This window comes from Taudactylus pleione, unplaced genomic scaffold (assembly GCF_031769625.1).
Source record: "Taudactylus pleione unplaced genomic scaffold, aTauple2 ptg000198l, whole genome shotgun sequence".
NCBI lineage: Eukaryota > Metazoa > Chordata > Amphibia > Anura > Myobatrachidae > Taudactylus > Taudactylus pleione.
In genome coordinates this window covers 10,961,865-10,989,116 of record NW_028284600.1, presented here as the reverse complement: position 1 = coordinate 10,989,116, position 27,252 = coordinate 10,961,865, and the positions used below count along the sequence as shown (strand labels likewise).

The 27,252-nt window shown below is 44.1% G+C and overlaps 1 protein-coding gene across 1 annotated transcript in view; it reads right to left on the bottom strand.

Moving 5' to 3' along the window:
* Positions 1–22,179, bottom strand: part of LOC148518859 (pregnancy zone protein-like) — a 178,516-nt gene extending 156,337 nt beyond the window's left edge. Inside the window, exons 1-4 of the mRNA XM_088476942.1 lie at positions 22,112–22,179; positions 18,517–18,700; positions 14,621–14,789; positions 7,228–7,280 (exon numbers count right to left, since the gene is read on the bottom strand). Coding sequence (XP_088333068.1) covers positions 7,228–7,280; positions 14,621–14,789; positions 18,517–18,700; positions 22,112–22,179 — 474 coding nt within the window. The remainder of the gene's footprint in view (positions 1–7,227; positions 7,281–14,620; positions 14,790–18,516; positions 18,701–22,111) is intronic.
* Positions 22,180–27,252: the final 5,073 nt, after the last annotated feature.

The window sequence follows — 27,252 nt, the reverse complement described above, 5'->3', positions numbered from 1 at the left end:
TTTCGTGAATTTTACATTGAATACGGGGATAAGCGGGAGCGCACACCATTCTTTAACGCAGGAAAAAACTCCGATATGAAACGTTAACTTCGACAGTGAAGTTAACGTTTCATATTGAATACCCCTCTTAGTATCAAAAGGAAACACTCATGTAAAAGTAATAAACTGAACTTTTATTCGAAATTGCTTAAACACAGTTTAGACAAACAACATATAAGTGATTAACTAAAACATGTTCATATAGAGTAATAAGAGCTCAATACAATTATATGTGAAGTCTGCTAAATGACTTAGCCAAGCGGGTATTGGAGATCCTCAGTTAATGGCACTTCTTAATAATTTAAGATTAAATGCTAAATATACAAGAACCAATGTATAGCTCAATGTGACATATCAATGATAATTAAACTATCACATAATTTATGTTTACTATCTACCACTTTACCATGCAATAATAATTCAAGAAGCAATGGTTCAGGAAAAAAAACACACCACACAATGTCATATTTCATACAGTTCCAAAAGATCTTCATGTACAGTGTACAGTACAATGCATTGAGCAAGCAACATGATTGCATATTTATTAAACATGCATTATGAGTTGACATGTATATAAACAGGTAAAATCATGCAAAAGGTAATCATAGGTGGGAAAGACATATTAAATGTGTTAGGTTTCTTCTGTTAGCCATGTGCCAATTGGCAGTAAAGGGTTAAGGTGCCCACACACATACCGACTTGCTCCCAATCAGCCGATGTACACAATTTCCCCTGAGCTCTCCCCAGGCAGTCGTGGTCACGATTTGGAGTTAAAAATGTCCAATCTGACTTAAGATCTATCTTGCAGCCAGTGCATTGTATCCCATATTGGCTAATCTGCCCAACAGCACGGCAGATCTGAAGATGCGAGGTACGACGAGCGGGGACGAGCATCGGCATTGTGATCAAGAGATAAACTCACGATTTGGCCATTTTTTACTTGATCTATCGTCACGATGCATCGAAATCGGCCAAATTGGATGAAAAGTCGGTATGTGTGTGGGCACCTTTAATCAGAGAGCCAAATGCACATATCAAATCAAAAGGGATAGCCCCAGTTGCCGATGAGAGTACAGGTAGAAAAGTAAGAGACAATGTAAATTGCAAAGTAAATTGCAAATGGTTAATAGATTTCAAAATATTTATCACTGTTTCCCCTTAAGGGAAAAATAATTATCTGTCGGATGCAATCTCATACATAGAGAAGAAATAGGCAAAATAAAATCGATCTATAACATTGATAAGCATATTTGTATTAATCTGTAATGTCTGCATCTTTGACCAGTAATATTTACTTCCTTAAGCAAGTAAATAATATGGATGAGGAATAAAGAAACATGTTAAATATTTCTAACTAACTGAAGTACCCAGCATTGCCTGGGTTTAGTTCTTCAAGCTATAAAGTTTTATATTGTGATGTCATCCAAATCTATCCAGTGGAACTTTGACCCAGAACAGGCTCCCTGGGTCTAAGTTCTGCCTGGCTCACTCTGCTATGAGGTCCACCGGGATGCCAACCACTCCAATAGGCATCCCAGATTATTTGTCACCTCTCTGTGAAGTTTTAAACCAAATCCATCCAGTGAAAGGCCCAGGAAAGGCTGCCTGAGTCAAACTTTTGCCCAGCATACACCAACGGGACCTCAACCCCTAGTATGTCTTCTGGGATTCAAAGTTACCACTCTGTGAAGTTTTCATCCAAATGATGTGATTTTGTCCAAATCCATCCAGTGGAAGGCCCAGAACAGGCTCCCAGGGTCAAAGTTCTGCCCAGTGCAATCTGCTGTGAGGTTCAACTGGGACCACAATCACTTTATTAGGCATCCCAGACCAATTGCTACTCCTCTGTGGACTTTTCCAACCAAATCCATCCAGTGGAAGGCCCTGAACAGGCTGGCTGGGTCAAAGTTCTGCCCAATGTACATCAACACGAGGTCTGACCAGGACATTAACCCCCTAGCATGTCTTCTGGGATCCAATTATACCACTCTGTGAAAGTTTAATCCAAATCTATCCAGTGGCAGGCTCAGAACAGGCTCCCTGGGTCAAAGTTCTGCCCAGCATCCCTGGTCAAAGTTCTGCCCAGCGTACACCGGGATCCTAACTCTCTGGTAACTTTGTATCCCAGAAGAAATACTACTCTGTGAAGTTTTCGTTCAAATTAGGTGATGTCATCCAAATCCATCCAGTGGAAAACACAGAATAGGCTCCCTGGGTCAAAGTTCTGCCCAGTGCACTCTGCTGTGTGATCCAACTGGGACCCCAACCACTATATTAGGCATCCTATACAAATTGCTACCCCTCTGTGAACTTTTCAAACAAATCCATCCAGTGGAGGGCCCAGTATAGGCTCCCCGGGTCAAAGTTCTGTCCAGCATACACCAATGGGAGGTCCGACTGGGACCTCAACCCCCTAGTATGTCTTCTGGGATTCAACCTTACCACTCTGTGAAGTTTCTGTCCATCCACTGTAAGGCTCAGAACGGGCTCCCTGGGTCAAAGTTCTGCCTGATACACTTCACCGAGAAGTCTGACTGGGATACCACTCATTCCATTTTGCATGTTAGACCAATTGCCACCCCTCTTTGAAGTTTCATTCAAAACCATCCAGTGGAAGGCCCAGAACAGGCTCTCTGGGTCAAAGTTCTGCCCAGCATCCCCGGGTCAAAGTTCTGCCCAGAGTACACCAACGAGAGATCTGACAGGACATCAACCCCCTAGTATATCTTCTGGGGGCCAATATTACCACTCTGTGAAGTTTTCGTCCAAATCCATCCAATGGGAGGCTCAGAACAGGATCCCCGGGTCAAAGTTCTTTCAAGTGTACTCCAACAGGAGTTCCGACTGGGACCCTAACCACCTTAAAACCTTGCCAGGATTCAACTGGACCACATCACATTAGTTTCATGGTGCAGGGGAGTCCGAATGCATAACCGGACAGTCAAACAAATAAACAAACTAATAAACAAAAAACAGACTAATTCATTTTATAAGTTATATTTGTTGCGTAGAAGAAAGGAAATATCTTTCAATGTTCTGGTTTCTGCTCTCTGGAATTCTAATTAACCAATCATTGCCTGTATGTGGGAAGTGATTGGTTAATGAGAGTGCTAGAGAGAAAGCTGTATCTCCTGTTGGCTATGGGGGAAAGATGCCCAATCTGAGTATATTCTCAGTAGCCAATGAGTGTACAGTGAAGGAAGGGTAGAGAAATACCTGTGTAAATAGAGATCCTGTGGAGCTGAAGACACGGGAGAACTCTGGTGTGCCCACAGGGGGAACCCTACTGTGTGGTGTGACATGCATTTCACCACCACTGGCTTGTTCACTGAGTCAAGTGACAGTTAGGAGCTTATTGGTTGGTACTTTGTGGTCTATTTACTAAGCCTTGGATGGAGATAATGTGGACAGAGATAAAGTACCAGCCAACCAGCTCCTAATTGTCATTTTTCAAACTCAGCCTGTAAAATGGCAGTTAGGAGCTGATTGGTTGGTACTTTATCTCTGTTCACTTTATCTCCATCCATGGCTTAGCAAATAGACCCACGTTATCTCTCTCCAAGTGTGCATGTATACAGAGAGGACCACTGGAGAAGAAGGGATGTGAATGTACCTTTCTTTACACTCCAGAACTCCTCCCAGTAGAACGGAGTGAGACTCCAGGATATAATGACATCTGGAATCAGTCCATGAAATCAAATGCTGAAAACTTTGAATTTTCTGATATTAATGAAAATCCAGCATCCACATCACACCACTATTAATGAATATGCCCTTTACTTAAAACATGTGAAAGCTAGTGTTTCTCTATGTTATTGGGCCTGATCACCAATAAATAGTCCCCTAAGTCACATTGATTGCATAAACTACTTTTAAAAGAAGATATCACCACTGATCTATCTGTAAAGCACATTCATGGCCTCCTGAACCTGTTACATCAAGAAGGAGAAGCAATAAAAAATTTGCCTCCAGTGAAGCAAAAGATACTGTACAGTATTTCTGAAAACAGTGGTCTGCTCTGGTGCCACACTGCAGAGAGGTAAGAAAGCTAAAGGAGAATAAGATGTTTGATGGAGAGGTGACAATGGGACTTTTATACTGTCAGAAGAATAATTTATGTTTCACTTCTTCAAATAATGGATAGAGGGCCTGATTCACTACTGATCGCAACTGCGATTACGCATGCAATCGTCCGATTGTTGAGTTCTGCACATGCAGCGCAGTGCGCGCATGCGAACCGGCCAATACCATCGGGACTGCGATCACAGTGACTATGCTGGCCCATCGTAGATTGATTGATGTCAAGCACTGTTTGGGGGTGGTGACAGTGGGGTGGTTGGGGTAATGCAGGCATGCCAGTGCGTTTGAATGCCGTTGCATGGGCGTGCATAAATTATCCACGGCGATGCCGTATGCAGCCTGAGACCTCATAGCGTGCGATGAAGTTAGCAATTCCTGAGTAAGGTCAGAGCTTGTGCAAGTGTGCGTGAGGCTGCGATGGTACTCGATGTTACCGATGGTTTTTCAGTCTTGCTAAACATTACAGGTGTGTAAGGTAAAGTGGGCATCCTTATGTGGTGCTGCGGCGGCATTGCGATCGCAAGGGATTAGCATACTATCGCAGTAGAACTACGTGCGTAATTGCTATTGCAGATCATCAGTGAATCAGGCCCAGAATTCCTTCTGAACTAACAAGCAGATTTCAAGCCATAGAGAAGCATGAAGCTAAATTCAGTTTTTCTCATGGAGCTCAGTTTGATGTAATGACAACAGAAAGCTCAGGGGTCAGGCCATGGAACGAGTCAACGTATGTCAAGAAGATCTTGATAAACAAGGACTAATTCTTGAAGTGGAAAGTTTAATCTACCATGCATTGGATTTAAACTCACCAATGAAAATCACTACACCTGATGGTCTCCTAAGCTTCATCTATAATATAATATAGCCACAGCTCATAGAATTTGATGGCAGATACAGATATGTCCTCTTGCATCTTTGTTTGCAGCAAATTGTGCCACGCATGGAGTGAGGTGTGGGCCCGCGAGCGGGTACGCACACTGCGTACGCACCCTCGACTCCATAGGATTGCATGGTGCGATTGCAGTGCGTGCCATAGCGTACCGTAGTGTACACTGCTCATGGTAATCACATGGTGTGATGCGTGCCCACGTTTGTAGCGCGATCGGCAAGCATTTAAGAGGAAACATCTGTAAGACCCACCTGGCCCATCTAGTGTTCCCCTTTTTTTAACCTTATTGTTAACCCCATTTGATCCTTATCTCTGAGAATTTCGCTCACCATTCTAGTTTCTGTTGCTTCCAGTGAAAGAAGTTTTTGCAAAATAACACTTATCTTCGAACAAGACAACTACTATCATACTTTATTATATTGTCAACATAGAACACCAGTAACTGTGTTCTGATTATATTATACAAGCTTTTGTAGTCAAAAAAGCTTGTTAAGGTTAAGTTTTAATTTTTGCTTTATGTATGGTGATTATTTTTTAGGTTAATCTTTTTTTATTATCATCATCAATATTATTGCTATTTCAAATATTGTATGATAGTTGTTTTTATTACAAGAATATGTTCAAATTATATATTTCCTACTTATTCATCTAACCTGACCACCCTCACAATTCAACCAATTCACAGCACACCCTATACCTTTTAAGAACAAATCTGTTAAGGAGGGGCCTAATTTTACACCTGTCACTAACTATAGATAATTGAACTCTAATAGTTTCCTCCCATCCTCCATTGTTTTATAATAGGAGGGGAGATAAGTATCAGAAAACAGAGCTTAAAACAATAGTTATGTGGGTATCAACAACAAAGCATTCACTCATTTGATCTATATTACATAAGGAGATACTATGTAGCTCTAAAGGAGGCTACACACTGCACAGATATATCTGCAGATGATGGTCATTCATACACACATACATATCACCTGCTTCTGGCCCAGGACCCGCCCTACGGCCTCTGCTGCATGTGTACGGGTGGTCAGCAGACCGCTCGTACACACTACCCAATGGACAGATATATCTGCAGATATCTGTCCATCATCTGTGCAGCGCAGCCAATGCGATATGTCTGTGAACGACGTCGTTCACAGACATATCGCTGGTACACACTGGCCGACTGGCACCAGATATATTGGCCGATCAATTGATCAGCCAATATATCTGTCAGTGTGTACCCAGTTAAATAAAAAGTCTCTGTGTAATCTCAGTTATTTCCAAGAACAGACACCTCTTAACTTTACTAGCCACAGTGCCATCAAAATACTCAACTCTCATTTGGAAGTCTGATTGCAGTTTCCTATCTGTATCTCATTTTTACATTTTATTCTATAATTTATTTGATGGGAGTTTGTCATTGGTAAAAATATACTCTACAGCAAATTCCTATCTCAAATTGGTAATTTTTCTTTTTTGTCTGCTGTTTATTCCAGGTTTTGTCCTTTGTTCCGTGTTCGGTAATAATCAGGACATTTCTGCTTACAGTATGTAAGTTCATGGTATACACCAAAAAGCGGAGGTAGGTCTAAATCCCGACAGCTAAAGCCCGACAAGGGACTTAAGAAAGGTGTCTAAATACTGATGCCTATCTTAATCCCGACACCGGAACATAGAAGGACGGCTGATACAAGGTAAGTCTGGGGCGTCCTTCGTGTTAGCTGTGTGGGGGGTAGGTTTAGGTTCCATAGCAGGGTTAGCGTTAGGTTTTTTGGGGGGAGGTTAGGGTTAGGCACACCTAGGGTTGAGGGTTAGGGTTAGGTACCACTGGGGGGGTTAGGTTTAGGCACTAAGGGGAGAGGGTTAGGTTTAGGCACGAAGGGGGGAGAGTTAGGTTTAGGCACTAACGGGGAGGGTTAGAGTGTGGGGTTGGGAGGGCTAGAGTTAGGCTACTAGAAGGGAGGGATAGGGGGAGAAGGGCAAGTATACTTACCCGACCCCAGTTGGGATACCAACCATGGGGATTTAGGCACTAACGGGGAGGGTTAGAGTGTGGGGTTGGGAGGGATAGAGTTAGGCTACTAGAAGGGAGGGATAGGAGGAAAAGGGCAAGTATACTTACCCGACCCCTGTCGGGATACCAACCATGGGGATGCCACTGTCGGTATTGTGACAGGAGGCATCCAGACAGCAGGCATTACATCCCCATTCCATCAAAAAGGACTCACATTGTTCTTTGCAGCATGTAATTCCAGGTCCACAGACATTATCCGAAACTTCACTGAAATCAATGAAAAACCATGTCAGGGAAATATCTTAACCTTTTTTTATTAGCCATAAAAATCCTCATGAATAATTATGGATTTTATGGAGTAACTGGTGCACATTTAAATAGACTGTAGGATTGGTTGTAGATTGCAGTTTTAATCCAATGCCATTTTGTAGCAGTGTAGGAGTTTGCTAGTGGTGCTTGAGATATATGAATTCTGTCTGACCCACTGTACAATGCCAAAACTTCTGATTCAAAGTAGCGAGGAGGACTGAGGAGTAGTGAGGAGGATCTGCTGCATAAAACAGTCTAAAAGAAATATATTTGCACAAAGCAAGAGAAAAAACAGACTTGTGCCAACAGTCAAGAACTGGTATCACTATTACACAGATATCAATGGTGGCGTCTTCTTTGTTGCTGAGCTGAATCATACACTTAAAGTGGCCCAATACGATTGAGATAAAGCTCATCAGTCACAACAGTGAAGCATTGTTGTCTCCTGCCAAACGGTGATATCAGTGTTTTATCTCTAAGTAGCTGAACTGACTAAACCAATTATACATGTCCTTAGAAATAATATTGCTGTTTCTATTGTAAAGGTAAGTGCTGAAATGGAGAGTTATGCTTTGCAGTGTCTCACAATAGAGCTCACCACTACCACCAAAGAATATCTTTATTGAGGAGTATTGTTGTTTCATACTGTATATGTTAAGATTGTGTGACAAATGGCTAATATCACTAAATACCTCACACATGCCTATTAAATTGTTTCTATTTTCAACTTGGACTCTCATTGAGACCCTTATGCAGGCTATACACTAGTACTACCAGCATAAGATAAGATTCATCTTACGATTTCCTTGAACTCCCCGGCAGCTTCATGTCAGACCCGTCCGCACGAGTGACACACAATGTTCATATGATCTCACGATACGATGCATCATGCGGCCGAGCGGCATCATTTATTAAAAAAAAAATATGATGCATGCATGGGGAGATCCGTGATGCATGCATCTGTCTTTAATAAAATAAACACAGATGCAGGGATGGGTCAGTGAGAACCATCCGTGCATCTGTGAAATTTTTATTTTTAAAAAGTGTTTTTATTTTTAAAAACTGGTGTGCACCCCTCCCCAAAGAGCAACTAGCTGTGGGCTTTTAGTGACCCAGTGCTGGTTGTGCAACATACGTGGGACAAACGACGTAGGGGTCCTCCATTTGTAAACACAACCAGCACTGGGCTAGTCAGAACCAGCCCTGGTTGCCAAAAGAAGGGGGACAAATGACGTAGGGGTCCCCTGTAATCTGCGCAACCAGCACTGGACTCTGATGCGGTCCTGGTTCTGGAAATAAAGGGGGGGGCTGATGCCACAGCCTGGGGAGCCCTTTCACCGGGCCCCCAAGCTGAAGCATCAACCCTGACCGCTAGTCAGCCCAGGTCGGGGATCCCTGGGGAGTTGGGACCCCCCCAATAAAGTGGTCCCCCTCTCCAGGGCACCTCAGGCCTAGGCTGATAGCCCGAGGGATATCCCCGGCACCTCTGGGCAGTGGGTGCTGGGTTGATTATGTAGTGTAGTGCATTTAAAATAGTTTAAAATATTATCTTTTGCTATGGAAATACAGATCCCAGCAAGCCTCCCCTGCATGCTGGTACTTGGAGAACCAGAAGTACCAGCATTTGGAGCATTACGGACCTGCTGGTACTTGTAGTTCCACGGCAACAGCAATATTAAAATAAACACAGGACACGCACACCATACAAAGTATAAGTTTATTAAACATACATGCACTCACGCATGTACACACACATTTACACATACATGTACACATACTCATCTATGTATCCCTGTAGCCATTGGTCCCCTTGTCTATGTAGAATATCCATTGGGTACCTGTGAAAAAATATACATACTCACTGTCTCCCATGCAAAGTTCGGATTCTCCTCGGTCCAAAGTAGGCATCCCCGGGCTTGGCAAAATAAAAAAATGAAAACCGCGGATCCACATACTTAAGTAATGGTACTATCCGAATGAGAGCTTAGTGGCAGGATTTCACCATGAAAACCCCGCCGCTGAGCGTTCATTGGCTGAGAGAGACGAGCCTTCCGCCTCTCAGCCAATGAAAGGTTCCCACCATTGTAATCAATGGTGGGAGACGTTCATTGGCTTAAAGAGGCGTGGGCTGACCTCTCTCAGCCACTGAACACTCAGACGCAGCACTACAAAGGGTAATGCAACATCTGAGATCTTCATTCGGGAGGTATCAACCATTGCGGTTGGTACCTAGTTCGTGGGTTGTTTTTTTTGTTTTTTGTTTTACCAAAACCAAGAATGCCTACAGGGAGAAAAGGACCAGTCCAGGTAATGTAGATGAGTATGTGTGAGTGTGTGTGTGTATGTATGTATGTATGTATGTATTAAAACTATACTGTCATGGTGTGTGTGTATTGTGTTTATTTAAACATTTCTTTACAGGTGAACTACGGGTACCAGCGTGCCCTTAATGCCCCATATGCTAGTACTTGTGGTTCTCCAAGTACCAGCATGAGGGGGAGGCTTTCTGGGACCTGCAGTTCTACTTGTAAAGACAATGTTTTCACTTATTTTTTTTACACTACACATTGAATATCAACCTGGCACCCACCGCCCCTGGGGGGACCCCTTTATTGGGGGAGGGGCCCAGCTCCCCAGGGATCCCCGGCCTAGGCTGACTAATGGTCAGGGTTGATGAGTCGGCTGGGGAGCCCGGTGAAAGGGCTTCCCTGGCTGTGGCATCAGCCCTGCTAGAAAAGTCTGGTGCTGGTTCTGGAAAATATAGGGGGACCGTACGCATTTTTCTCCCTGAATTTCCAGAACCAGGACCGGATCAGTGCCCAGTGCTGGTTGCGCAGAATACAAGGGACCCCTATGTCGTTTGTCCCCCATATTTTGGCAATCAGGGCTGATTCTGACTAGCCCAGTGCTGGTTGTGCTTACATATGGGGGACCCTTATGTTGTTTGTCCACCGTATGTTGCACAACCAGCACTGGGTCAGCAAAAGTCCATGGCTGGTTGCTCTTTGGGGAGGGGTGCACACCAGTTTATTTAAAAAAAAAACACTTTTTAAAAATAAAAATTTCACAGATGCAAAGATGGTTCTCACTGAACCATTCCTGCATCTGTGTTTATTTATTAAAGACAGGTGCATGCATTACGGATCTCCCCATGCATGCATCAGTCTTTTTTTTTTTAACAAATGACGCCGCTCGGACGCACAATGCATTGCATGCTGAAATACTCGGCATGATCAGCATACGATTATGACGGATATTATGGGCTGCACATCTGATCATATGATGCATTTTAAGAGCTGCAGGAGCGCGCATCGTATCCTACCTTAAAAACGACACAATTTCCACACGATTCATCGTACGACGCATCGCAAATCGGGCAATCGAACCGACATAGCACTAGTGTATGGCCAGCATTACTTTGCTTTCATTGCACTGGGTGAATCCCACCAGGAACTGCAGTCAGGCACTGTCGAAAGCAAATTCACCCATCTCACCTTACAGTATTTCCTATCAGGTTTGGAAAACCCCTTTGTGCTCTCATTCTATTGTTCACTGCTACTCAGCGAACAGGGGAGCAGTAGAAGCATGGAGAATATCCGTGTGACCTTGGTACTTTCTATCCTCTATTATATACAGGTTGAGTCAACCATATGCAAATATTCCGAAATACAGAATATTCCTAAATACGGATTATTTTTAGTATGACTGAGATAGTGAAATTTTTGATGGTTCAATGTACACAAACTTTATTAAGGCACAAATTATTAAAAGTAAAGTATAAAATGACCTATAGGCTGTGTGTATAAGGTGTATATGAAACATAAATAATTTCATATATGTACACAAACTTTGTTTGAGCCACAAAATTATTGAAAATATTGTATAAAGTTACCTTCAGGCTGTGTGTATAAGGTGTATATGATTCATAAATGCATTCTGTGCTTAGATTTTGGCCCTATTCCTAAGACATTTCAATATGGTATGCAATTTTTCTAAAATACGGAATACTCCGATATCCAAAATACCCCTGGCCCCAAGCATTTTGAATATGGGAGACTCAACCTGTACCTACCGTATATAAACATTTTGAATTGACACTTAGGGGACTTTAAATTACAGTTGTGCACAGACTCCCGTGCTTTGATCTTGGCGAAACCACCCTCATGTGTTTTGGTTTGGTTTCGGTATTGGTTTTGGATTTCTTTAAAACTAATAAAAACAGTTAAAATCATGTAATTTGGACCCGTTTACATGCAACCAAAACCTTTGGTTTTTAGACCAGATTTCCGAACTTATGGGAAGACCTGAGCTGGGACATGGTTCTAATCAGACCCCCAAAAGTGATCTGGGCTGGGACTCCAAAGTTCCGTTGTGTTTGGTTTTCAGCAAAACCAAACTGTACATCTCTACTAAAAATTCCAGATATTTCCTCTTTCCAATACATGGTAACAACTACCTTTACCCGATCTTTGATTTGCAAAAACAGCCATTTATAGCACTGCCACCCTCAGGCAGACATGGTGGGAATAACTACAAAGCCTGGTTTATTTTATTTAAGGTAACTGCAGTTCCGGATATTGCTGAAATATGCTAAACATCTCTGCTGTCACCTCTCAGAACAAGTGGGTAGATATCTCAATTGTTATGCAAACATCTTAACTAACATAACTTTTCTTTCTTTATAAACAAGCATTTGTCATTATCTGTAATTAACATTACTGTTGTCTCCTCTAAATACAAATGTCGAGTTGGGATACTTTGAGTTTTTATACAAACATGCTGAGCAATATGATTTCGAGTGTGTTACCATTTTCTATTATATGCTAGTTAAATGTGCTAAATAACATTAATATTACAACTTTTCAAACAAGCATACTGTAGCAATTCAGTGATACTATGGGGTGGGGCAAATTTACTAAGATGGGAGTTCTATTAAGAAGTGATGTTGCCCATAGCAACCAATCAGATTCCAGGTATTATCTTCTAGAACAGGGGTGGCCAACCCGCGGCTCTCGAGCCGCATGAGGCTCTTTCGAGCTTCTAATGCGGCTACCGGCTACCGGCTCGGCAGACCCCCATTAGTACTGAGAACGCTGGTCTCTAAAGCCATCAGAGACTAAAGAAGCCTTTTATCGCTTCAGAGGCCAGTGTTCCCAGTAATGCAGTGCAATGTGAGGAGCCCGAGCATCTGCTGGATCCAGTTAGATCCAGCCAGCGGCGGAAGCAGCAGCAGCAGTGACGGCGGTACTCTGGAGCCCTGACGGCATGGAGCAGTGCCAGCATGAAGGTAAGTTTTTTCATAGGGGTGTGAGCAGGGAGGGGGAGCTAGTGCTGGGGGCACTTCCTTAGGGGGCACGACTACAGGGAGCATTACAGGAGAGGCACAGCTACATTGCTTAATGGGCACAGTTACAGAGGACATTGCAGAAGGGGCACAACTGCTGAAGGCATTGCTTAATGGGCACACCTACAGGGAGCATTGCATAAGGACCACAACTAATGGGGGCATTGTTTAATGGGCACAGCTACAGGGGGTGTTGCAGAAGGGGCACAACTACAGAGGGCACTGAATAATGGGCACAGCTACAGGGGTATTGCATAAGGGCCACCAATGGGGGCATTTCTTAATGGGCACAGCTACAGGGGGCATTGCAGAAGGGGCACAACTACAGAGGGCATTGCTTAATGGGCACAGCTACAGGGGGCATTGCATAAGGGCCACAACTAATGGGGCATTGCTTAATAGGCACTGGCATTCTCAATGTAATTTATGTGGTTCTGGATTTCAATATGTATTCTATGTGGATTTGGCTTGTTTTAATAGGCACAGCTACAGGGGGCATTGCAGAAGGGGCACAACTACAGAGGGCATTGCATAATGGGCACAGCTACATGTGGCATTGCATAAGAGCCACAACTACTGGAGGAATTGCTTAATGGGCACAACTACATGAGGGCACTGCATATGGGGCACAACTACAGGGGGCACAGCATAATGGGCACTGGCATTCTCAATGTATTTTATATGGCCCTGGATTTCAATATGTATTTTATGTGGATCTGGCTATTTCAATGTTTTCTATATTGCTCTGGCTTTTTCTTTCACTTCAACAGTGAAAAATGTATATTGAGAAGATTATGTAAAATGTTTATTTTCAATGTCCTGGGCTCACCCCCAGCGCGGCTAAAAATGGGGGTGTGACACAAGGTCATGCTCCTGCAAATGTCATACCAAGAGCGTGCGCACAAAAATGGGGCGTGGCCTTGTGACAGCATGCTATCGGCTCTTTTGCTTGACTACATATATTTTTTGACTCTTTGCCTCCGACTGGTTGGCCACCCCTGTTCTAGAAGGTGCTAGACAAATGAGTATTAGACTCTCATTGGTTGTTATGGGCAACATCACTTCTTAAATAGAACTCCCATCTTAGTAAATGTACCCCTATGTCTCTTGCATAATACTGTAAGTGTCAAAGACACACATTATTACTTATTGAGACAGGACACACTCATATTGTATTAGGTGATTATGCAGAGTCTATTTATGTGTGCAGATATTTGTATTATCTTATATTTAAGTTTCAGTATATTCATTTAATACGTTTACTCATTCCACATACACTAATGGCATATGGTTGTAGATGCACACGCACTTTTCCCTAGTTCTATCTATTCCCATACAAACAACTACCAATTGGTCCTGATAACACCAGGTATTCCCACATAAATAAATATATTAAAAATTAAGTTAGGGCAGAAGCTTATACACATCATAACACACAATTTTTTTTAAAATTCAACAATATTTTGTCCTTTTTATAAAGTCTATAAAGGCCATAAAGTAGGATTAATAATATCATCCTTTTTTCCTTCTTTTATCCTTCCTCTCTTATTTTGGCTATTGAAATCCTTACAAAACGGAGGAAGGTTCCCGGTCCATGAGATATTATACGGGCTATAGTTGTCAATTTGAGATCTAATGAGACATATTTCATTTTGAATTTCTGTTTTCTTTAAGGATATTTGTATTTGTGAGATTTTAATTATTATACTAAAAGTTATATTTTAATAGAAATACATATAATAAAGCCTGCCTACAAAGAAGTCTTTTTTTTCTGTTTCACATGTATGTTTATCACATATGACTCTGGGAGCGCCACTAACGTGTAAGATGCCTGTACCCAAAAAGCAGGCCCTATGTAGATGATTCCATAATTTATGTACAGTAAAATCTTTACAGAATCTAGTGCAGAATGATTTCCACTTCCTTTCTACTCATGAATAACGTCAAGTCCTACCTGTATCACCCGGCTTGTATTCAGCTTTATCTGTCTGTATGAAGCACAAATCAAATCCTTTGACTATGATTATATTCTTGACCTCATTGACTTCATTGATGTCTTCTCCCAATGCAGATACATGGAACGACCACACCGACCAATCTTCTTCCTCTTCCAATGCAGGGACCTGATGAGAAATGAGGGATCAGTCTTATAATGTTCGTCAGCATTATTTGACCAAGTGGGACTTTCTGCCCTCTAAGTGCTGACTGTAACAAAAATAAGGAAATAAAGGAGTAAATTTACTAAACAGCATCTTTGCAAATCACCAACCTAGTCATTCGACATATGAGTCACCCCTGATGGGCACATTTGTGTAAAGAGCTGAATGTATTCCAAGGTAAGGTCAGTATTATCCAATCAGAATGGCTGTTCTCAGGCTTTGACAATTTAAAGCGCAGCCATTTATTTTATTGGGGTGACTGGCAATATGCCTATCAATAATGTGTCATTTTATTTTAATATGTTTTGTGCCAAGACAGTACAGTATGTGGATTCTACATGGATTGAAGACGGTTCTTCCATTGCATTTATGTAAGTTATAAATGTACAGATGTAGCCATGCCATGGACTTCAATGGGGAGAACGCCGGCTGTACTTAGTCGAGGCAAATGCTGTGCTATGCCGCGGTGCTTGTGTCTGTTACATACATCACGGCAACAATATACGCAGCTACATCTGTAAAAAGAGGGTAGTGGTGTTTTCTTATTAAATATTTTTCCTTCTGTATGTGTGTCTTTAGTTTAATAATTATGGCCCTCATTCAGACCGCTCGTTCTGAATGATGGCGGCCGCTTGTATTTTTTAGAGCAGCCTCCTGGTCGCTAGCTAAGCTGTGGGTTACCACCCACAACTTTAGCGACCGACCAGGTTGATGATCGCGATGGTCAAGACCATCGCGACCATCGGGGCTTGCGACGAGACCCTAAGGTTGGGTCTCGGCAACCGCAAGCCCTAGGGAGCTTCCTGCTCTGATCAAGCAGGAAGCTCCCCACTGACATCACTGATGATGTCAGTGCGGCTGCCCACAAAACGGCATTTGTGTAGCCACCCCCCCGCCCCGCCAACAAAACGGGGCCAGCTGTCGATCAACATCGACAGCCGCCCCTTTTGTAGTGAGCTCCGGAGCAAGAGAATTTCTCTCTCGCTCCGGGGCTTGCGCACGCGCACTGCGGCCCCTGCGCGTGCGCAGGGCCTTAACATCAACCCGGTTGCGAGCACTCAGCGCTTGCGACCAGGTCTGAATGAGACCCTATGTTTTAACAAATACACTGCAAGTACCAGTGGGTCCTGGATAGCAGGGTATACTCGCACTTGTGGTTCTCCAAGTGCCTGTATGCCCTGGCAGCTATACATTTTGGGCATGGCAAAGTTTTATGGTACCTAAAGAGCTCCATTAATCTTAATTTCTAATAATTTCCATATTATTAACCCACACCCACCATTATTCACATGGAGACTGAGCAAGAGTGCTATGTGCTTAGGGTTGGTTTCTCCTAGAGGGTGGACACTTTTGTTGAAGGCCAAATGTCCCTAGAGAATACAGATCCAAGCGGACTGGCCTATTGCTGGTTGGCACACATTGTGTGTCTCCCTTCTATAGTAGCATAAGACAACATGAAGAACAAGACAGTTGGGTTTATGTAATATGGTCCGAGTTTTGCGCAGCAGCACAATTCCTGCAACCCTCAATTGCAGATTTAGGGCCTGATTCCAAGCCCCATGCAATGCCAAATTTCATGTACAGTAGGTGAGCGATTTATTTGATACTGCATGTATGCAAAAAATCCTTAAAACTCCCACAGCGCATACATTACACAGTGTGTACACACAATGGCGCTGTTATAATTGCACGGTATCAAACATGTCTTAGAATAATGGTGGGTGGTGACAGGGAGATGGATATGTGGACGCCTGGAGATGCTCCATCTTATGGGCGTATTATGGGAGTGTCACTGACGTATTTTCACATACAGATGCTCAATTGTTCAGTTTGGAGGCCATACTCAGACGGAACATCTGCACCTGCCATGAGCCCCATGAGCAAGTTTCGATAGTACGTCTGATGGTGGCATCTAATGATGCACCAGGCCGTATTACAGCATCTAAAGACATTGTATATTCATATACATGGATGCAGACCAGAGAAGGGCTTTGTACTGACATTTGCATACAGTTGCAAAGGGGCTGCATCCAACTCCAAATCGGGCCCTTAAAGAGGCAATAATTTAATAAGGGAAACCATCATGGTTTTGCATTTTAAATTATCGCCATTTTAAATCTGTCAGAATCCCGCTGTTTCACAGAACTCTGACCCTATTACAGGAACCCTAAGGGATATAGGGCCTGATTCAGACCCACTCGCGAGCGGCTGTCCGCTCGCAAGTGGGTCGATGTTATGGACTGAGCATGCGCACGACGGAGGGAGCTCCGTCGTGCGCATGCGCCAGACGCGACGAGCGAAGGACAGTCCTTCGCTCGTTGTGTCCAATCAAAGGGGGCGTGCTGTCAATGTTGATTGACAGCACGCCCCCTTTGGTGGGCGTGCCGGTGGCGTGCCTCCCTGACGGGGGCGTTCCCACGGGAACGCCTCCCGTCAGAAGCCGGCCCACTGACATCACTAGTGATGTCAGTGGGAGTGATTTTGGCTCTGATAGAGCCAAAATCACTCCGGAGCTTGCGGTTGAAAACCTCAACCGCAGGCTCCGGCTCGCAAATTCGATGGTCGCGATGGTCTCGACCATCGCGACCATCACAATGCACGCTCGTATAGCCTGTGGGTGGTGACCCACAGCTATACAAGCGTCCAGGAGGACGCTCCATGAAAATGGAGGCCGGCCCTCATTCAGAGCGTGCGCTCTGCTCAGAGCGTACGGCTCTGAATGAGGGCCATAGTTACTAAAGTGCTGGTTTTAGAAGTAGAGTTGTTGCCCATAGCAACTAATCAATTTCTAACTATTATCTTCTAGAAGGTGCTAGATAAATGATAAGTAGAATCTGATTGGTTGCTGTGGGCAACAACTCAATTTCTAAAAACCTGCACTTTAGTAAATATGGGCCTGATTCAGACCCACTCGCGAGCGGCTGTCCGCTCGCAAGTGGGTCGATGTTATGGACTGGTCATGCGCACGACGGAGGGAGCTCCGTCATGCGCATGCGCCAGACGCGACGAGCGAAGGAAAGTCCTTCGCTCGTTGTGTCCGATCAAAGGGGGCGTGCTGTCAATGTTGATTGACAGCACGCCCCCTTTGGTGGGCGTGCCGGGGGCGTGCCTCCCTGACGGGGGCGTTCCCACGGGAACGCCTCCCGTCAGAAGCCGGCCCACTGACATCACTAGTGATGTCAGTGGGAGTGATTTTGGCTCTGATAGAGCCAAAATCACTCCGGAGCTTGCGGTTGAAAACCTCAACCGCAGGCTCCGGCACGCAAATTCGATGGTCGCGATGGTCTCGACCATCGCGACCATCACAATGCACGCTCGTATAGCCTGTGGGTGGTGACCCACAGCTATACGAGCGTCCAGGAGGACGCTCCATGAAAATGGAGGCCGGCCCTCATTCAGTGCGTGCGCTCTGCTCAGAGCGTATGGCTCTGAATGAGGGCCTATATCCCCTATGTCTTTGTACTTTTTTTTTTAAGACATTATTTTAGGACAATAGCACGGGGCTATCCCCAACACCCCTGGCCAGTGGGTGCTGGGTTGATTGTGTATAAAAGTGTTGTGTAAAAAATAGATTTAATAATATTGTATTTTGCACACCCTATTACATCTTGCCCATACTGTTGCTTCTAAGTTGTACAGATTTCAAAATAACAGTTGACAAATACATTTCATACTTGAAAGTTAAACTCACCTGGAAAGTGAAACATTGGAAAAAATCTGGTGTATCTATTTTGAGGTCAACAACAACTTCAACTTGTTTTTCTTTCTGCAGCTCAAGTCTAACGTTAACCACCCCCTTCAGGTCAACGAAGGTGATGCAGGCTTTCTGCTGGGATTCCTGCACTGACCATGCAGGAACTGTGATCACATAGTGCCTATATAGACATAGGATACATGAAGATTAAGAACACTTATAAACTGATGAAACAAAAAACAATGTGGGCCTGAGTTGGGAGCAAAGCAAAACTCAGCAAGTAACTTTGGTAAAACCATGTTGCACTGCAGGTGGGAGATTTTTAATGTACAGGGAGTTTTATAGTTGGGAGTAGTGTGTCAAAGCTCAAATCTAAATCCAGTAGTTGTGGGCTACATGAAAGAGCATCCTACATGCAAAAATATAATGCAACATGGTTTCTTCCAGATAAAAAGTTTCTTGCTCTTTCTGCTCTGCTCAAAATTCAGAATCAGGCCGAAAATAATTCTATCAGGAATTAAGTTATGAGTTTAACATATTATTATTATTATTATTATTATTATTATTATTATTATTATTATTATTATTAGAATTATTAGAATTATTAGAATTATTATTGTTAGAAATCAGTATTGCTATTACCAGGGGCTGGCTGGCAACTTTTAGCCTGGGGGGCAAATGCATGCAGGCGGCCCTGGCAGAGGAATAGCATGTAGCCAGGGTGCCCGAAGAACGTGCGTGCTATGGCGCCCCCCCCCCCCCCCTCAAGTGTTCCAGGGAGGAGGCCCATATGGGATTAATGTAAAGTAAAAATAAAGATTAGGGGCAGCCCTCTGTCATAGTGCCCATATGCAGTCCCCCCTGTGCCCCAGGAAAGGACCCCCTTATGCAGGCCTCCAGTAGTGCCCCCAGTAGTGATCCCCCCTATGCAGTGCCCCTTATACAGTGCCCCCAGTAGTGGTCCCCCCTGTGCAGTGCCCCTTGTGCTTCCAGTAGTAAGCCCCTTATATAGTGCCCCAGTAACGGTCCCCCCTGTGCAGTAAATAGTGGCCCCAGTTGTAGTCTCCCCCCTATGCAGTACCCCAGTATTGCCCTTTATATAGAGCCCCCAGCAGTGGTCCCTTGATGCAGTTCCCCCAGTGGTAGTCCCCTCCCCCCTATGTAGTGCCCCTAGTAGTAGTCCCCTCCCCCCTATGCAGTGCCCCTAGTAGTAGTTCCCTCCCCTTGCAGTGCCCCTAGTAGCAGTCCCTCCCTTGTAGTGCCCCCAGTAGTAGTAGTCCCCCCCTTGTAGTGCCCCAGTAGTAGTAGCCCCCCTTGTAGTGCCCCAAGTAGTAGTAGTCCCCAGTAGTAGTAGTCCCCCCCTTGTAGTGCCTCCAGTATTAGTAGTCCCCAGTAGTAGTAGTCCCCCCCTTGTAGTGCCCCCAGTAGTAGTAGTCCCCCCCTTGTAGTGCTCCCAGTAGTAGTAGTCCCCCTTTTTGTAGTGCCCCCAGTAGTGGTCTCCACCTTGTAGTGCCAGCACCCCCCCCCCCCAGTAGACACACGTAATAAAAAAAAATTAAAAAACCCACTTACCTGAATCCCCGCTCCCACCACCACCATCCGCTCCTCCTTCTGTCCTCTCCGGGCCAGACAACTCTGCATTATGGGAGAGACGTCATATGACGTCATGACGCCTCTCCCATTACCCACTGCGGGAGCCGGAAGATGGAGAGGCTCCTGAAGTGGGCACAGCAGCAGATAATGAGAGTCTGTCAGACTCTCATTGGCTGCTGATCAAAACAAACACACAGCTGCCGGAGCCGGTGGCTGTGTGTTAGTCAGTGTAGCGCTGACCGGACGGAGACACAGACTGCCTGCGGCCCAGCCTGCCACTGGCTATTACATGTTCTCATGAAATTAGAAGCACACACGAGATTTTGAAAAAAAAATCCTTTACATTTCTTTTGACTTCGACGTAAACAATTACAGGATTTGAAAGTAAAGCTGGGTACACACTGGCAGAGATATTGGACGATCAATTGATCGGCCAATAAATTGTGTACCCGTCAGCCAGTGTGTACCAGCTATATGTCTGTGAATGACGTCATTCACAGACATATCGCATCAGCTGTGCTGCACAGCCGATGGCAGATATATCTGCAGATATATCTGTCTATCGTGCTGTGTGTACAGGCGGTCAGCCGTCCACACATACACTTGCAGCGGAGGCCGCGGCCCGACCCCTCGGCCAGTGGGACCCGTAGCCAGATGTCAGCTGATGGTTGTTTAGTGTGGATGAACAACCATCATCTGCAGATATATCTTTTAGGTGTGTATCCAGCTTAAGTTCTTCAGATACTTGAATAGTAATCTGTCAGGGCTGTTTTCCAAGATATGGATATAGGATCTCAGAGATATTAAAGTGTGGTGAAAGCTTTGGTTTTCACTGCTTGTTAAATTGCCTTAAGTCGCCGTCCCCATAGAGGTCTATGGGGATAGGGGTGAGTGGTGGTGAGAGAGGTATAAAAGGAGTAATCAGTCATTTATCTGTGGTTTACCTCTTGGTAAACTGTGAGACGCTGATATAATCCATTTATCTGGTAAAAACGCCAGAGAAAAGCTTATCTTAGCTTGAGAAATAGACCACATACTGACCTAAGTAAGTTCCTTCACTAATCTCAGCTGCAATAAAGGATAAAATTAAAGGTTCAATTAATGAAGTGTATGTTCATAAAGATTTCACAAGAATGGATTTGCTACATTTTTAAACCTAAACTGTTTAAGATGGGTCCACAATCTAGCCAATGTAGGTGCATCCTTACTATGGTGGTGGTTCCATATACAAGGTAGTAGACATACTGTAAAGACTGTTTTTTAAGTCAGGAAGTATAGTAATGTGTATACAGATTTATTTCAGGTCACAAAAGTGTCTGGCGAAACTGATCATTACAATGAGGGATTGGAGATGTGCACTTACATTTGCACTCTGCATCAGAATAAATCTTAGACATATTTAACAAAATTACTGCTCACTATCATTATTCTGGTTTGCACAGTAAATGACGATGCATATCAAGGGGAGCCGAGAAGGCGGGGAGGTAAAAATTACTCGGCCCCGGGCTTTCTGGAGGGGCCCGGCCCTGCGTCCCCCCCAGCAACCCAGCACAGTCTGATGTGTGCTGGGCTGCAGCATGAGACTGCTTACGGCTGCCGAGCAGCAGCCGTAGGTGCCTCACATGCCATTGGGGGGAAGCAATCACACTGATTGCGCCCCCCCTTGCTTTGCGCTGGGCTGAAGGGCTCACAGCGCCCCCTCCCCAGCACACAGTGGCGCTACGTGGCGTTGCACAATTTTTTTTTATATTAGGCCACTCCTCTTTCCTCGGGCCTGGCGCGGCTCTTGGTGCCGCTGTGCATATCAATGTGGGTGCAGAAGCTGGACCGTATTAATTTTATCTAAACTAGGAATTCCAGAGAAAAGACAAAATACAATTAAAGACATAATACTCTGATGTTTTATAAAGTACTGTATACAGTTCTTGTATATAGGACTGACCTTTCATAACTTTCTATAATGAAAGAAAAAACAGATTTATAAGAATAACTGTCTTACGGGTCTGATGCTGATATACATGCTGAGCTGAAGATGGCCAGGCAGATGGGCACCAGGAGAAGCTGCATGTTGAGCCACAAGTTGCCCCACTGAAATGATCCCTCTGCTATCTTATATAATATCAGCCACCCCCTGGCTGCAGACATCCGAGGACATTAAACTTCTGTGAGAGACATTTGGCTGGATAGAAGGATTTCAGCACATGACCTCTAATCTGCTGATTGTGTTAATGAATGCGAGCCAATGTATACAGACACTACTTTGTAAGCTTTTTCTCTAGTTGGTTTGTTGTGTATTACTTTCACACAATTGCTGTGTGATAAGGTTTCCAACAGAGCGCTCCTTAATCACTGCTGCTGCACCTGACACCTACCTATCAGCCAGGCGCATTAGTACGGAAAAAAGAAAAAATGTGTGTGAGCACTGTGTCAACTTTTGCAGCGCTGCGATTAAAATGTCCAAAACAATAAACTTCAATGTATATAAAAAATGGTAGTCCTCCTGAAGAAATGGAGCTGTACTCCTCAAAGAAAAACACTGGATGATGACATATATCGGCCTGTGTAATGCCCCAACAGTTTTCCAGGGTTATGTAAATGAAATCTTTTCTGGGATATCCTTTACTATTATGTCGTAGTCTACTTAGATGAAATCTTGATTTTTTTTTTCCAGAAAAATTCAGTATCACCGTCAGCATGTCAGGGAAGTCCTCTCTCGTCTCCTAGCCCATTGTATATTTGGGAAAACCTCCAAATGCATATTTGAGAAACCATCTATTCCATTCTTAGGTCACATTATTATGGAGACTCTCTACAAATGGATCCTGAGAAGCTGAGTGCTATTCGAGAATAGCCATAGCCTAACTACTTAGGAGCTGCCCAACAGTTTATCGGCTTCTCCAACTATTACTTAAGATTTATTCATAAATTTTCCACCATAGTAGCTCCCATCACAGCTCTCTCAAAAAAGGGGCTAATCCTTCTCATTGGTCTCCCTCTGTGGTGACTCTCAAGCAGGCCTTTTCCTCTGCTTCTATTCTTCATCAGCCAGATTTGGATAAACATTTGAAGTTGACGCCACTTCTGTTGGAGTAGTTAACAGTATTGTCTAAAGTAGCAGAAAATGGATGAAAACATCTTTGTGGATATTTTTCATGCAAGTTCTCTCCTGCTGAAAGGAAAGACACAATTAGTGACCAGGAGTTATTGGCCATGAAGTTAGCACTTGAGGAGTGGAGTCACCTTTTGGAGAGTGCAAAGTTTCCTATAACTATCATCTCCAATCACAAGAATCTCTTGTATTTAAAAATGACTCACCGTCTTAACTCCAGACAAGCTCGTTGGGCCATTTTCTTCTCCAGGTTCAATATAAAGTTCAATTTTGTCCTGGTATTCAGAACAAAAAAGCTGAAGCTCTTTCTTGATCCTTCTCACTGCTGGAGGAAGACGAAGATCAGTTTAAAACTTGCCCCATTCTTGATCCTCTAGTGCTTGCGTACATTCAAGTTTGTACTCCTCCTCCTGGCAAAATCTTTGTGGCTCCTCAACCGCACAAGAGGTTACTAACGTGGGCTCATGCCTCTTTGTTTGCAGGTCACTCATACATTCTCAAGACCTTTAGGCTCCTAAAACGCTCTTACTGGTTGCCTTCCATGAAAGAGGCTTTCAGAAGTCACATTATCTCCTGTGCCAAGTGCACTCAGCACAAATCTGTTTGTAGGAAAACTTCTGGTCCTCTATGTCTTTTGCCTATTCCTACCAGTCCTTGGTCCCATTTCTGTGAACTTCATTTCTGAGCTTCCAACTTCCAAAGGACACAACACTATATTGGTGGTGGTGGACCGGTTCTTTAAGATGGTGCACTTTATTCCTTTAGTTGGTCTTCCTTCTGCTCCATAAATAGCTAAGGTCTTCATTTATGAAGTCTCCCACTTACACAGCCAACTGTACCTAAGGAGATTGTGTCTGACCGGGGTGAACAATTCTAGGCCAGATGCTGGCGAGCTCTCTGTTCCACTTGTGGAATAAAATTTTAATTTTCATCTGCCTATCATCCCCAGACCAAAGGGCAAATGGAAAGAGTCAATCAGGAACTGGAGACGTTCATTCGACTGTTTGTGTCTTCCACCCAAGATGACTGATAGAAGCTAGATGGTTAATATCCCTGCCTCAACTTATCATGGCTTTACAAACACTACAATGGCTTGACAATTGTTGTCAGGATTTGGGTAAAAATAATTCCACACATAAGAGGTGCATTTGGTGGTCTTATGCCCAGGTTGACAATGGCCTTCCTCTTATCATGACCAAGAGCTGCTTGCACTGGTGCCTGACTTACACAAACAACATCCTCAATAGCGCTGGCACTACCTACACAAATATCCCCCTCATCCTCTTGCACTTCCTTGGTGACATCTTCAATTTCTATGTCATCAGCTATATTCATGCTTCTCATCCCCACATTTGCAGATGTTGCAGAAATGGTGGAAGGCAGCTTCTCTGTGAGTACTAGTATCAGAAGGGTCAGGCTCACACATAGCACTCGTGGACACACAGACTCTCCTCCGGGATTTGTGACATTTCTGTTTCTGAATGCACAGTTATTTCTACTGCCTTAGTGGTATACCTCTTAAATTCTTTGAGTGAAAAGGTCTTGCATCATCATGCATGGGTTGCCTCACTGACACTTGCAGAACCACCACTAATAAATAAAGACCAATGCCTGTGTCTTTCCTTGCCACTGCATGTGGTGAATGGCATGTTGACAATTCTATGTTTTTCTGCACAACACTTTCCCTTTATTAGATGTGTTGTTTTCTTTAGCGCTTTATATTTTTTTTTATTTTAGATGCCCTGACATACACTCTCTGTTCCCCTGAGCAGGGGCTTTAGTAGATGATGTTGAAGGACTAGCATCATCATCATGACTGGTGGCAGAAGCTGCAGAGAGAGTATTTGGTTGCTCTTCTCTTAACTGAACATTATTATTATTATTATTATTATCATTTATTTATATGGCACCACAAGTGTTCCGCAGCGCCTTACAAAGTACATAAACAAATTGTAGACAAGTGACTTAGAGAACAATACAATACAAGACCAGGACATGGATAATATATATTGCTACATTAGCAACCATAACACCCAGATAAGCAATAGAGCATAAGCAACCAAGTGTTAGATGCCCTAGTGGTGAGTAAGTAGATCAAACTAAAGTAGGGAGAAGCATAAGAGGGTAGAGGGCCCTGCTTGTAAGAGCTTACATTCTAAAAGGGAGGGGAAAACAAACAGGTTTGACACAGAAGGGGTAGATGGGGAGGAAGGAGCATGTAGCAGGGAGTTAGATTGATAGCTGGAAGGCTTTGATGAAGTAGTGGGTCTTGAGAGCCCATTTGAAGGATTGTAAAGAGGTGGAGAGTCTGATGGGGAGTGGGAGAGAGTTCCAGAGGTGGGGAGCAGTGCAGGCAAAATCTTGGAGGTGGGAGTGGGAGGAAGTAATCAGCTGGCATGAAAGGTTTTTAGTTGAATGATTACAGTGGAGAGGAGAGTGAAGGGTGATGAGATCAGAGATGTATATGGGAGAAGATTGGGTGAGGGCTTTGTAAGCGAGCATGAGAACCTTAAATTGGGTTCTAAAAGGGAAGGAGAGCCAGTGGAGGGCTTGTAGGAGAGGGGAGGTAGATGTAGAGCATTTGGAGAGGAAGATAAGCCATGCAGCATCATTAAGGATAGACTGGAAAGGAGAGAGATGGGATTTGGGGTGGCCAGATAGGAGGTTACAGTAGTCCAATCTGGAGATGACCAGTGAGAGTATGAGGGTTTTAATAGAATCCTGGGTGAGATAGGGTCTGATCTTAGAAATATATTTGAGATGGAAACAACAGAACTGTGAAAGGTTCTGGATATGTGGTTTGAAGGAGAGGGATGAGTCCAGGATAACTCCAAGACAGCGCACCTTGGGACTAGATGAGATAGTTATTCCATCAATTGATAAAGAAATAGTGGGAAGTGAGGTTATGTGGGAGGGTGGGATGATGATCAGCTCTGTCTTAGACATATTAAGTTTAAGAAATTGCTGGGACATACAGGAAGAGATAGCAGAGAGACAGTTGGAGATACGAATTGGAAGAGAGGGGGAGAGATTAGGGGAGGAAAGGTAGATTTAAGTATCATCAGCATAGAGCTGATAGTGGTGGTCAAAAGAGCTGATGAGTTCACCTAGAGAGGAAGTATAGAGGGAGAATAGATGAGGTCCAAGAACAGAACCTTGGGGTACACCTACTGTAAGAGGCTGTAGGGGAGGGGGGGGAAGAGGAGTCATGAGAGGAAACTGAGAAAGATCGGTCAAAGAGGTAGGACGACAGCCAGGAGAGGGCAGTGTCATGTAGATCAAGGGAGTGAAGGATATGCAGCAGGAGAGGGTGGTCCACAGTGTCAAAAGCAGCAGAGAGATCAAGGAGATGAGAAGAGAGTAGTGGCCTTTGGATTTGGCAGCAAGGAGGTCATTGCTGACTATCATGAGGGCAGTTTCAGTGGAGTGGAGAGAATGGAAGCTGGACTGAAAAGGGTCAAGGAGGGAGTGCGAGGAAAGAAAAGTGGTAAGGTGGTTGTAGACAATACGCTCAAGGAGTTTGGAGGCAAAAGGGAGGAGAGAGATGGGTCGGTAGTTAGAAAGAAGGTTAGGATCAAGGATAGATTTTTTTAAGAATGGGGGAGACAAGGGCATGCTTGAATACAGAAGGAACAGTGCCTGATGAGAAGGAGAGGTTAATGAGGTGGGCAAGATGGGAGCAGGCAGAAAGAGAGAGGAAGCAGAGGAGTCAGGGGGGAGATGGAAGGGGGGGGGATCGGATGAGGGCCATGACTTCCCCTCCAGATACAGGGGAGAAAGATGTTAGAGTTGGCAAAGTTGATGGGGAGGGGTGATCTGGGAAAGGAGGAGGTGGAGAGCTGGGGGACTGGTTGGATATGATGTCCTGACATATGGAATCAATTTTAGATGTAAAGTAGGTAGCAGAGTCAAGGGCAGAGAGCAAGGAGGGGAGACTAGGAGGGGGAGGGCGAAGGATGGAGTTGAATGTGGTGAAATGATGCTGGGGATTAGAGGACTGAGAGGAGATGAGGATCTTGAAATATGACTGT